Genomic DNA, 12904 nt, shown 5'->3' on the forward strand with positions numbered 1-12904 from the left:
AATAAATTTAAAATCTTAAATGCTAAAGCACGGTGTACCTTTAAACAGAAGAAACTCCAATCTTAGCAAAATTATGTATCTGAAATAAATTCGAGGACACCCATGTCCAAAGTATGGAACATGGTCCAGAAAATTAAAGGTAAAGGTACTAAATCTTGTATCCATCATCTTAAACATGGAGATCAGTTACTTATGGATAAATCCAATATAGCAAATAACCTGGGTGAAACCCTCGCTGAACTCTCTTCCTCATCTAATCATTTACCTAAATCCCAGCAGTATCAAAAACAACAAGAAAAGAAAACTATTAATTTCAACTCAGATAATGGGAAAATTATAATGAAACCTTTTCTATTCATGAGCTCCATACTGCTCCTGTAACATACATTACCAGAATCCTGCCTAGAAACTCTTCTAAATATTTTTGATGATATTTGGACATCGGGTAACTTTCCTACCTCATGGCGTGACGCCATAGTGGTACCAGTACATAAACCTGGACGTGATCATACGGATCCATACAATTATCGACCTATTTCACTAACTAGTTGTGTTTGCAAGACCATGGAACGCATGATAAATAATCGACTTGTTTGGTACTTGGAAATTTATAACCTTTTCACAGATATTCAATGTGTTTTCCGTAAAAACAGAAGTACAGTCGATCACTTAGTGCGTTTGGAATCATTTGTGAAAAATGCACTGATTAATAAACAACATGCTGTGTCTATCTTTTTTTATCTTGAGAAAACATATGACACAACCTGGAAATATGGTATTTTAAGAGATTTACATGATTTCGGTTTGCGAGGTCGTTTGCCTGAATTCATAGCCAAATTTTAAAATAACAGACAATTTCAAGTCCGTGTGGGTTCTACCCTGTCTGATCATTACAATCAGGATCAGGGTGTTTCACAAGGCAGTATTTTGTCTGTAACACTTTTTAGCATCAAGATCAACAGTTTATCAAAAGTTTTAAACAATTTAATAGATGGATCGTTATTTGTGGATGATTTTAATATTTCTTGCCGTGGTAAAAATATGCATACTATTGAACGGCAACTACAACTGTGTTTAAACAAAATAGATAAATGGTGTCTTAAAAACGGCTTCAAATTTTCTAAATCAAAAACCAATTGTATACACTTCTGTCGTAAATATAAACCTCATAAAGACCCAGAACTATTTCTATGTGTCAAAGTTGTCAAGAAGGCTAAATTCTTGGGACTCATTCTTGATTCACATTTGACCTTTCTGCCCTATATTAAATCCCGAAAAGCCAAATGCTTGAAGGCACTCGATTTATTAAAGGTTGTTTCTAATTCAAAGTGGGAGGGGATAAGACTACCCTCCTTCACTTATATAGATCACTCGTCCGCTCAAAACTTGATTATGGCTCCATTGTATATGGTGGAGCCTACAAAAGCAGCCTGAAACTATTAGATTCTGTCCATCACCAAGGTTTAAGACTTTGTCTTGGTTCCTTCAGACCTTCACCCACTGACAGTCTCTACGTTGAGGCCGATGAACCATCTCTTACACAACGTCGTATTAAATTATCCTTACAATACATTACACTCTAAATTACACTCTAATGAATCTAACCCTGCATATAACTGTGTGTTCAATCCCCTTTATGAGGATTTGTACGACAAGAAGTCTTCTCCTGCTCCACCTCTAGGGCACAGAATTAAACCCTTTCTTTCTTTAGTCGGCATTGAGCTTGAAAACATAGCTCCATCCCGTCTTCTTTCTTCTCCTCCTTGGCAGATGGTTAAGCCACAAGTTGACCTAACATTAACTACATTTAAAAAATCAGAAACGAATTAATTACAGTATAAACAAGAATATAATCAATTGAAACATAAATATAGCAATTATGAATCCTTATTTACAGATGGGTCCAAGGACTTGTGCCAGTGTCATTGGATCCAGAACAATATCTTCTAGATTACCAGATTATAGTTCTCTTTTTACAGCAAAACTAACGCCATATTAACAGCTCTTAAATATATTGAAAGACACCATAAACATAAACAATATATAATCTATTCAGACTCTCTTTCTTGTCTTCAGGCGATTAAAACTATTTCTTGTAAACATCCACTTTTAATTGAAATTATTGAATTATATAATACCCTTGCTACTAGCCAATACGACATCGTCTTTTGTTGGTTACCCAGCCACGTAGGCATTTCTGGCAACATAATGGCCGATCTTGCTGCCAAGGCAGCACTCAACAAATCTGTGACTCCACTTCTTATTCCATACTCTGATTATAAATCAGATCGTATATCCGTGATCTGATGCAAAAGAAGTGGGACACCCAAGTGGGTTCAAATAAATTACATGCAATAAAACCTTAAATTGGTTATACCCACTTGGGTTGTCAGTCCAGATTTGAGGAGGTCATTTTGCGGCGATGTCGTATTGGCCATACGAGATATACTCGTGAATACCTTTTGAAAGGTGAGGATCCTCCCTTCTGCATTCCCTGTGATGAAAGGATCACAGTCAAGCATATCTTGCTTGACTGTGTTGAATATTCCATCACAAGGGATCAGTATTTTAATTCACAAACTATGAAGGATCTTTTAGCAATATTAGCCCTCATTTAATTATTGCATTGTTAAAGGAATTAGATTTGTTAACTGAACTGTAAATGATAAATATTTTAAAATTGGAAGATTAAATTAGTAACTCAAATCGTTAATGGTTGTACCCTCAAAGGGTACCGTAAAATAATTGTCCTCCTGTACATAAGTCCAAAAAACATTTGAAGTAAATTTCAGTTTTCCAGCTTTTTAATCGTAGAATAAGTGTGTTTTTACTTTATGGTTAGATTTGTCTAAGTTGCTAACAGCTGATGGGATGATGTAAATCCAACTAGGGTCCATGCAGGAAGCAAATGTACTGTAAATCCCCATGCTCCTCAGTATGGTGATCTACCTTCAGTTGGTGGCAACCTATAGCTCATTTATATATTGTATTGTTCTCTATAGATACATTGTTTTAGGTCTATTCACTAGTTTTACATTCTACTCTGTGATATTCTAGTCAGTTTTACTGTCCTTCGTTGACAGGGTTTTACAATGTATGTTCTATTAATTCATTTGTATTTTTATAATTAATCGTTCTCGTCACGATATGGCTACAATATTGCCGATGTGACGTTAAATATTAACTCACTCATTAATGTTCCAGTATATAGCTGGAATAATGTTGAGTGCATTGTTGAACATCAAACCAGGGAGCCTATGTAGAGTATCCCTCATCAAACCAACCAACCAACCAACAATTGAAACGTGCAGCTACGTTCACCGCCATTTTTTTCACTCGAGACTATGGGTACACGGAATTCATGTAGATTTGCTTGCAATTTCAGGAAGATTTTGTTCCGAATACACGTAATTATACTGTAATCTAAGAAAGAATGAAAAATAAAAAAGACTACCTTCTGTGTTCAGTGGTGTGGCCTTACCTGAATCAGGGAGTCTATAGAGATTGTTGTCTTAATATTCAAAAGTGTCTTCACTCAATATACTGATATACCAGGTACTCTGTACAGTATAGTGCAATAGTGTGACTATAACTCATATATTAAACATATATTAGAGTATACGTGTCGTTGTAAACAAGGTCAGATATGTTATTGTTTGATGTGTTATATCATTATGCAGTTAATGATAATAACATTCTCCCGTAACCATACAGGTAAAACACGTCACGTATGAACCATTCAAATACTGCCATGAATGCATCACATGAAATCATTTTTGCCGGTATATGTACGCAATTTACGCATATGAGCATGAGTCAAACACACTTCTCGTGGCAAAAAAGGTACTTGTCAGGTGCTGAGCAACTTCATACCAGATAATAACTCTTCAATACGTGCGTACAGCGGAGGGGTTTTATTGTTCTCTATGGAACAAAGCTGTCACGAACGATTCTTCACGTGACAGTGCCATGTACAAAAATGAACGACACTGGTTATGGTCACCCCAACCAAAGTTAGACCACGAAGCTGAAGATTATGGGGAATCACGGTCGTCAGTTATTACAAATACAAAAGTCCTTTCAGTATTGATCTTAACCACCTGACTGAAAATTTCTTGATTGACATTGATCACTACACTATACTGAACATGAAAAATACAGGTATGTGAAAGAGCAATTTGAAAGAACTACAAACTATAAATCAGACCATATCGAGTCTGCTGAAAGGAATATATTCACTTTAGCTGGGTGAAAGGGTAGCGTGTTAACAAAAAAGCACATCTGATTCAACTTTCGTATAATTTATCGATGTCAGTTAAATAATTTGATAAACAGTAGGCACAAACACAGAAGAAAAATACTTTCATCTTTGTTCGAAATGCAGCAGTTTGAAGGTAAGCATTCACTATTCGAAAATTCGGCAGAAAAGTAAATCTAAAGGAAATTCTGTGAAATTTGTAGCACGATCACTTGATTGGTGTTTGGTTGAACATACAGTTCGTATATGCACTTGTAAATCATATAACTGGCAGGTATCAAACAGGTATTCCTGAACAGTGTCTCTGTACAAATTTGTTCCAGTATTATCTATTTATCAGGTTTTTCAAATGTAGATCACTTATACTATCTTCATAATCGTAATAGAGCACAGTTTAAGGGAAACCACTCTGAACAAAGTCGTGAAATTAACTGCCCTTGATATTCCCATGAGGTCATGGTTGAATATCCCAAACGTTTATCGTAAGATCCCAGGGGGTGACTGATTGATAACCATAGGCGACCCTCCATTGCCTCTGATTGTTCTTCCATGGTCTTGTTAACAAAAGGAGTCTAGTCTAGTTATCTCCTCTTGTTTCTGGTGACGCCCTATTGTAGATCCTTGTGTCCCCAGTCGGAATTGCATCGTTTACTGTTTCAACAGCATTCTGTAAGTCTAATTATTGCAAGCAACATCTCGTCATTTGAGGTTTTGTGTTCATTCGGCGACTCAGAGTAACGATTGAAAGCAACCTCAAATCTAGCATCAGAACATACTTGTTCCTTGTCGAAATTTTAATATTGTGTTTATTATCAGCAGAAGAAACCTTCACATTCACACGATCTGAGTACAAGTATAAATTTGCCAACAAAATATATACTAACTGGTTAGCAGGTATACTCACACACAACTGATAATAATATTTGTTATCCTACCTTGTATATTAACAACGCATGACCGCTGGTTTCGGGGCCATTGCTCCGAACACTCACAGAATGTTCTTGATATTATGTTCCATAAGGATACATTGTTAAGAATATACTTTGATTTGGTTTTTATCCGGTAGACTGATCCGCGTTTTGTTTTCGTTCCATCCGGTAATGATCGGGAGTTTAAATGTTCCCTCCGGTAGTTTTTATCCGGGCGACTGAGGTCGACAACAGCACATGGTTTGTGTCATTGCGGTGACTGACTTGTGGGGTTCAAGGGGCCAAGAAGATTTGTAAGTAGTCGAAAATTTTTTATTTTGATGAACGTTTTTGATAAGGTCAAAAAGCGTGTTAAGCTTGGTGAATTTATATGAGTTTGAAATAATTTCAATTTGGTCGTGTTAGGCACGAGAGTTTCTGCTTCCTAGTTTCGTCATATTTTCGTTATACATTGAATTAATACGACATCGAAGATACTCACATAGAATTCAAAATTATGTAGCTGTACTTAAACAGTGATTCATTTGTCTACGCTGCAGTGTCAAAGTAAACACAATAAACGACTTCAAGATAAAGGTCCGACTATGTTATACAATTGACCTAACAACCCACGATTGTTATAAGAGGTGAGTTAATGACTAATCATATAACAGTCTGGTCCAGAATCAGTTATTCGCAAGGCTGGAATATTGGTGAGCGATATTGTTGTACAAAGAAAACATATATTATATTTCGACCTACCACATTATCCATACACGTTGGTTGCTCTATACATGTAGCGGGGCTATAACTTATCTTCCATTACACAAAATGTATATATTTCTCTATCAGAGCATAGACGTTTCACATTCAAAGGCAATATACACATAAGGTAATAACCTACGCATTGCTACATTACGAATACCAATTTTACAGGTAATCCATACACGTTGGTTGCTCTATACATGTAGCGGGGCTATAACTTATCTTCCATTACGACAAACACTACACAAAATTTATATATTTCTCTGTCAAAGCATAGACGTTTCAAATTCAAAGGCAGCATACACATAAGGTTATAACCTACGTATTGCTACATTGCAAATTCATTTTACAGGTAATCTTCTTTCTCAATAGCAAATCGTTCCTCGTCAGTCTCAACACCCTCATACTTGACAAGTTCCGCATCTCTCTTGCTCTGGACGAACCATGCCACCAGATCCTTCCCTAAAGCATCACACAATTCCTCATCTTTTTCCAGTTCAACCAGAGCTTCACTCAGAGAACGCGGAAGTAATTCCTCATGTTCTGTTTTTCCTGGGGGTGGACACTCCATCTTCTTGATGACTCCATCCAGTCCAGCAGCAATTGTAGACGCAGCAATAAGATATACGTTGCTCATTGGACTTGCAAGTCTGTTTTCAATATATGTTCTCGAAGGACCGTCGTTCTTTGCACGGACACATGCCGTTCGATCTTCGAGTCCCCAGGTGATTGCCGAAGGAAAAAGAAACATGCCAGTATTCCTATAACAATTGACAGTAGGGTTTGCAAATGCATAAAGAGCTTTGGTATGCTTCAGGATACCAGCAATGAACTGTTTGGCAACAACAGACAATTTGTCTGCAGCATCAGCATCGTAGAACACGTTTTCTCCAGATTTAGTCCAGAGAGAAACATTGAAATGCTTGGATCCCCCTGTGGTACTGTCTGATAGACGGGATATAAAGGTGACTGTAAAACCGCCCAGATCCGCCATTTCTAGAAGGCCTTCCTGAAGATTGAAGGTCATATCGAGACTCTCGATTCCATACTTTGGTTTTGTTACAGCTTCAAACATCCCCCTGGCACATTCAGTATGGTATCTTTCAACGTCAATCTTGGAATCTTGAAAGTGCTTATCCATGTGAAAAATGACTTTGCTGTGTTTGTTGATTAACCTATGACTGTATGGAGCAGCACTATCAAAAACTGGCTTCATGTTTTCATCAAGGATTATAAATTCAATTTCATAGCCAGAATACAAATCAAACCCAAGATCTTCTAACCTTTGAATCTGTTTTCTTGCAACATACCGAGGACAAGCCAGTTGAGGGGTGTCGTCTTCCATCCACCTAGATTCGCATATCATTTCAACAACCTTCACGCCTTCTGGTGCCCAAGGAATTGGCCTGAGAGTGTTGAGATCAGGAAAGATATTCATGTTGCCCAAACAGCGGTTTTTCTCGTGATTTACATTCACTGGATATCCTCTTGGGCCAAGAGCCAACGTACCTTCAACGGGACAAAAGTATATTCATGAAACTGTACAATTCATTCTACCTCATTATATACTGAAGAACTTTAGAAACACACCACACTAAGATGCACAGAAAAAAATGTGAAATGATAAGTATGAATGAATGAACCATCTATCATGCTAGGGATCTCAACACGTAAAAGACTCATGGTAGTTTGTTGCATCACAACACAGCCTATTTCGTGACTCGATGTCATGAAAATCATGAAATGCACGTAATTTTTAAAATTCTGACAAAATAACACAAACGCACATGAGTATAACATTTCCACACTGTTAATCACCAGTTTAAGTGAAAATTCAACAGTGATTGACCCTTTTACCATTCCACGTTTGACTTGGGAACAACGAGAAAGAGCCCCCGGTTACTTAAATGCTGGATGAAGTCGGGAAGTGGTTCAAACTTTCAGCTGCCATCAATTCCTCAATCGTCAGACTCTGCCAGTGCTTGCAGCAAACTGGAAGTACCCGCGACCGTCAACGTCTTTGACAGCCACATGTCTCCACGCCCAGACAAGATCAACACATTGTTGTCCGCCTATCGGAACAAAACCCGGACTGCTACACGCACAGCTTTGGAAATACAGGAGAGACGTGGAATCATCAGCGACCACGGCATGCGGCACGGTTTACGTCAGTATGGCCTCAACGCTCGGCGTTCCTACAATGGCCCCATATTGGCACACAGACACCGATGCCGTCGCTTAGGCTGGGCTAGAACCCATTGAATATGGACGCAGCGACAGTGGGAAGGTGTGCTCTTCACTGATGAATCTCGTTATCGTCTCAGTTATGCAGATGGGCGAGTTCGTCTATGGCGACGTCGTAGAGAACGTTTTGTGGATTGCGACGGATAGCAAGGAACACCATGCACGTTTTGACACAAAACAATGTGGATGTGCTTCCATGGCCAGCACTATCTCCCGATTTGGCCCCGACTGAGCACATCTGGGATAAAATTGGCTGACTCCTAATGATGGCACCACATACTGTCAATGTCCATAGACTGGAGGTCAATCTGCGGCTTCTATGGCAACAGATACCCAGCAAATAATGAGGATGTCACGTGTTTATGGATAAAAACGTTGTTTATTCATTATACGAAGTGTAAGAGCTAATTCCTGCTCCTTCATTAAGTGAATTCACTGTGATGATGAATAATCGTTCGCCTTGTCTTACATTGTAATACCATTAATATTACTGGTTTCACCGTTACATTGTTATCTCTGTACATTATTCCTATCGAACAGACTTCATACTATGTTGAAATCTCCCAGCTCGTTTTCTGTAAACATATATATTATATATATTCACTTTGTGATCTGATGAATCTCAGGAATTAGGTCTACTGCTAGACACATACTAGATAATCCTGCGCACTAAACGCATTTGTGACAAGAGAGACGGTACAACGAATTGGGCGAGTACACGTGGCTGCTACAGGTAGCTTGACGATTATGCACGTGCAATACATGCTAACCGTGACATGAACTCAACACCGCTACTGATTAACACCTGTCTCGTTACCGTGTAACACCAGTCTTGCTACTGTTTTACACCTGTCTCAATACTGTTAAACAGATTTAAGTTGTACTCTCAACGGCATCTTTAAAGCGCATTAAGGCAGAAGGTGGTAGGAGTGCGAGTGGACCTACATTTATCAGTCCCACCAAGTTGCGCAAACCCAAAACTTGCAGTTACAAACTTGATGATTTCGGCCGGTGTGCATGTACACCACATCGTCCCAAAGTGTTGGCAACTTGAAAGTGAAGTCGTAATAAATGGGGTTCAACCTCCGTGTGGCACCGGACCTCGGCTTATTGTGGTTCATGCACGGGGTGAAAACGGTTTTGTTCCAAATGCTTTGCTTGTTTTTGATTCCAACTCAAATCAGCAGACTATCATGACGAGATGAACTTTGATAATTTTTCCAAATGGCTCCAGGAAAAGTTGATCCCAAACCTTCCACTGCACTCTGTCATCGTTATGGATAATGTACCATATCATAGCAAGAAAGTGGACAAATGTCCGCCAACCGCCAACAGAAATGATGACATAATAGAGTGGCTACAAAGGCACAATATCTCATTTGATGAGAAAATGCTTAAAGCCGAACTATTGTTTCTAGCAAAATCCAACAAATCGGGCCCTGTCTACAGAGTAGACATGATGTTGAAGCAACATGGTCATGATGTACTACGTCTCCTTCCATACCACGCAGAAATCCGATTGAGTTAATTTGGGCAAATGTGAAAAATTATGTCGCTTCACAAAACTTGCAGTTCACAAAAAGTTCCTTAAGAGTTGCCAAAAATGAAAGGATGTCTGCAATCGGTGCAAAAGAATGGTCGGAATGTTGTAAACATGTTAAAACAATTGAAGATGGTTACTGGCAACGCGAAATCGCAGTAGAAAGGGAAATTGACAGACTAGTGAGATTGACTTAGCACGTGCAAGTGATTCAGACACCGAGGCTGACTCAGAGAGTGATAATTAAGGCATAAATCAGTAAGTCCGCCTAATTTTCCAGCATTGTTGTGTCCTGTATAATAACTGACACATACTATATCAGGTTTTTACTGTTCCCATACTGTGTCATAAAAAAGAGTAATCTTTGGTGAGTTGTCTGTATTTTATATTTTTAGTCACTGATAAACCTACTGAGTCTAATACTGAGTAATCCCTAAACCGACCAATTTGTGTACAAAGACATTTGTCACTGACTTATCAATGTCAAGAGGTATTTTCAGTTTTCTGTACAAAAGTTTGGTGACCACAATAAAAATATGACAGAAATTTGGAAATATTGTTTGAATACTAACCATTTCTCTGGAACCGGTTATATAAGTTTCCAAGACATGTATTCCCGGTCGATCACCAGCGAAATTATGGACGAAAATCAGCCCGTACAGAGAAATAGGAACAAAATTATGGGATAAAAATATTTCCCCCTTGCTACTCTGATTTAGCCACCACCATTCAGTAACAGATAACTTTTAACATATTAAAAAGTTAATTGAAAAACAATTAATTATATGTAGTTATTATCTATTTAATAGTTAGCAGACGAAAAGTCAATTTTACCCATTAAAACAACACTGCATATTCCTTCGAATGATAAGACTGTAATTTCAGGCATAACATACTGATATTCCACGCTAACCTTTAGTTAAGACGAAGACAAGTAGATGATTGGGGCACTGACAAGCATTTTAGATATTCAACAGTTGTGTTACAAAAAACCCCCAGGAAAATGTCATTTGCTTCGTGAAATGGATCGGTGGTCCTAAACATATTTGCTCAGTATATTGTGTTGATTCAATTCGTTGGGATTTTACCTGTTCCCAAATCGTGTGTGCTATAACAATTCATGCGTGAAACGCACTGGAAAAATGAACTTCTCGATATTTATCAGACAACCTGTCTCCCTCTTGTTTCAAGTGGATCGTTCTGTGGGGCGTTTCCAAGTATGCAAATTGGGGTCATTTATCAGGTCGTGGATCATCTTACATGTGTTCACCAGTAAAACATCGTATAAAGCACATGTATTCATGTTCGTCTAATTTCTTAATGCCTTTCAAGAACTTAGTCAGAGATAATTTTGGACATCGAACAATATCAACGTTAAGTTCATATTACATTCCTCGTGCAGTCAATGTATTTATACACATGTAAGCCCTTTACTCTGAAAACACGTACAATATCTCTCTGATATTTTCCTTCATATTTCATCGGCGGTAGCACATCCCACCGTTTTGGGTTATTTTTTTGTTTTATTTATTTATTTATTTTTTGCATATCTCAATCTCTAAGTCAGACAGTTGATCACCAAAGATAATATTACTCAGTCTGATCCAAACTCGATTATTTACATATAGCTGGATTATTGCTGAGAGTGGCGTTAAACTAAACTCACTCACTCAGCGAACATCAACATCGTCTTTATAATACGTACCCTCATACATAGTCAGCCCCTTGTCAAGATACTTTGCAGCATGACAGCCTCTGACGACTTGACCACAGCTCATGCCATTCAAATCGCAAAGAGCAAATCGGACATAGTCGTATTTCACCAGCTCCTTCTTGACTATTTCCATCTTCGACATTGTCACTACACTTGACATCTGATGGCATGATGTTCGCTGGAAAGGTATTTATAATGTTGAGGAAAAATGTAATTCCCAGGTAATGGATGTCCAATTTAATTTTATCAAAATAATGGTTGTGGAAAAATAACATAGGCATGCTAGGCCATAATTAAAACTGAACATGCTCTGATTAGACGAATCAAAGCATTTACACCTCAATGTTTTCACATAAGGACTGCTAGCACTGAGGTGTAAGTGTATTATTGCTCATAAATATTAAATATTCCAAAACATCGTGATTAACACAATGACTAAAGATCCGTGTTTAATAGGTACAATGTGTGTGACCCGTGAAGGTCCGGGTTAGAATAAACTTTCAGCAACCAATGCTTGTTCTGAAACACGACAATGCTTGTCGTAAAAGGCGACTAACGGGATCGGGTGGTCAGGATCGCTGACTTGGTTGACACATGTCATCGGTTCCCAATGTCGCAGAACGATACTGATGCTGCCGGTCACAGGATTGTCTAGTCCAGACTCGATTATTTATTTAGCTGGACTACTGCTGCGAGTGGCGTAAAAATAAACTCACTCACACACTTGCAATGTGTTAGTCCCATTTCTGATCTCTCCCGACTTAATTTTGCTGGAATATTTCTGAAGGCACACTCTCAACTCACTTTCAACTTTGAAAACAACGGAATAAAATAGTTTTCTGTTTTGTTTTCTTTTGTTATTTTTTTTATTTATTTTTTTTTATTTATTTTTTTTTGGGGTGGGGGTGGGTGTGTGTGTGTGTGGGGGGGGGGGGTGTCAACAGATACGATAAAATCCTTATGAATACAACTTTATCATGAGTTAAATAGTCAGGTGGTCAAAGATCACGTTCCCGAGATAGTGTTCATGTTTATTAACTACTTGAGACAAAATTATATCTCATCATGTAAAAGCATTGTCTGTTGTAGTTCAAGTTCGATTATCCCGTGTGGACCCAGGTGAGAATGTGTCTACAGGACACCATTGCTTGTCGTACGAGGCGACTAAATTGGGCAACCTGTTTGCCGTGGGTTGCGTCCCGTGTCAGTGGAGGACGGGATCCTGGTGGTTGAGGGCAGTTGGCCTTTTAACTGCATTCCATTTGCCCAACACACCACTTCGGCCCTTACTTCACCTAGACGGGTCTTTGAATTGGCCCGATTCAACCAATCGGCTGGTCATGCCAAGCCCTGTGCATGGACTATGTATGTGTCATTACACAAATTTGATTTGGAATTGTTGTGAATTTCGGTGTTGGCACTACTGTTGATCTGTAACGTTTTCGATTGTGAATTATCCAAATTATGATCATATG

General features: G+C 38.4%; 1 protein-coding gene across 1 annotated transcript; it reads right to left on the minus strand.

Moving 5' to 3' along the window:
- Positions 1–4250: 4250 nt before the first annotated feature.
- Positions 4251–11574, minus strand: LOC137262199 (lengsin-like). Its single transcript, XM_067799994.1, has 2 exons — positions 11421–11574; positions 4251–7440 (listed from the first exon to the last, which is right to left on the minus strand). Exons 1-2 carry the CDS (start codon positions 11569–11571, stop codon positions 6278–6280), a joined length of 1314 nt encoding a protein of 437 aa, XP_067656095.1. The 5' UTR covers positions 11572–11574; the 3' UTR covers positions 4251–6277.
- Between the last annotated feature and the right edge of the window lie 1330 nt (positions 11575–12904).

This window comes from Haliotis asinina, chromosome 14 (genome assembly GCF_037392515.1).
Source record: "Haliotis asinina isolate JCU_RB_2024 chromosome 14, JCU_Hal_asi_v2, whole genome shotgun sequence".
Classification (NCBI taxonomy): Eukaryota; Metazoa; Mollusca; class Gastropoda; order Lepetellida; family Haliotidae; genus Haliotis; species Haliotis asinina.

Bases quoted from the DNA above. Each gene is read 5' to 3' on its own strand.
- LOC137262199 (XM_067799994.1), bottom strand. From the start codon at position 11,571: ATGTCGAAGATGGAAATAGTCAAGAAGGAGCTGGTGAAATACGACTAT. The intron at 7,441-11,420 runs GTACGTATTATA...GTCCCGTTGAAG, and splicing joins GGGGCTGACTATGTATGAGG to GTACGTTGGCTCTTGGCCCA.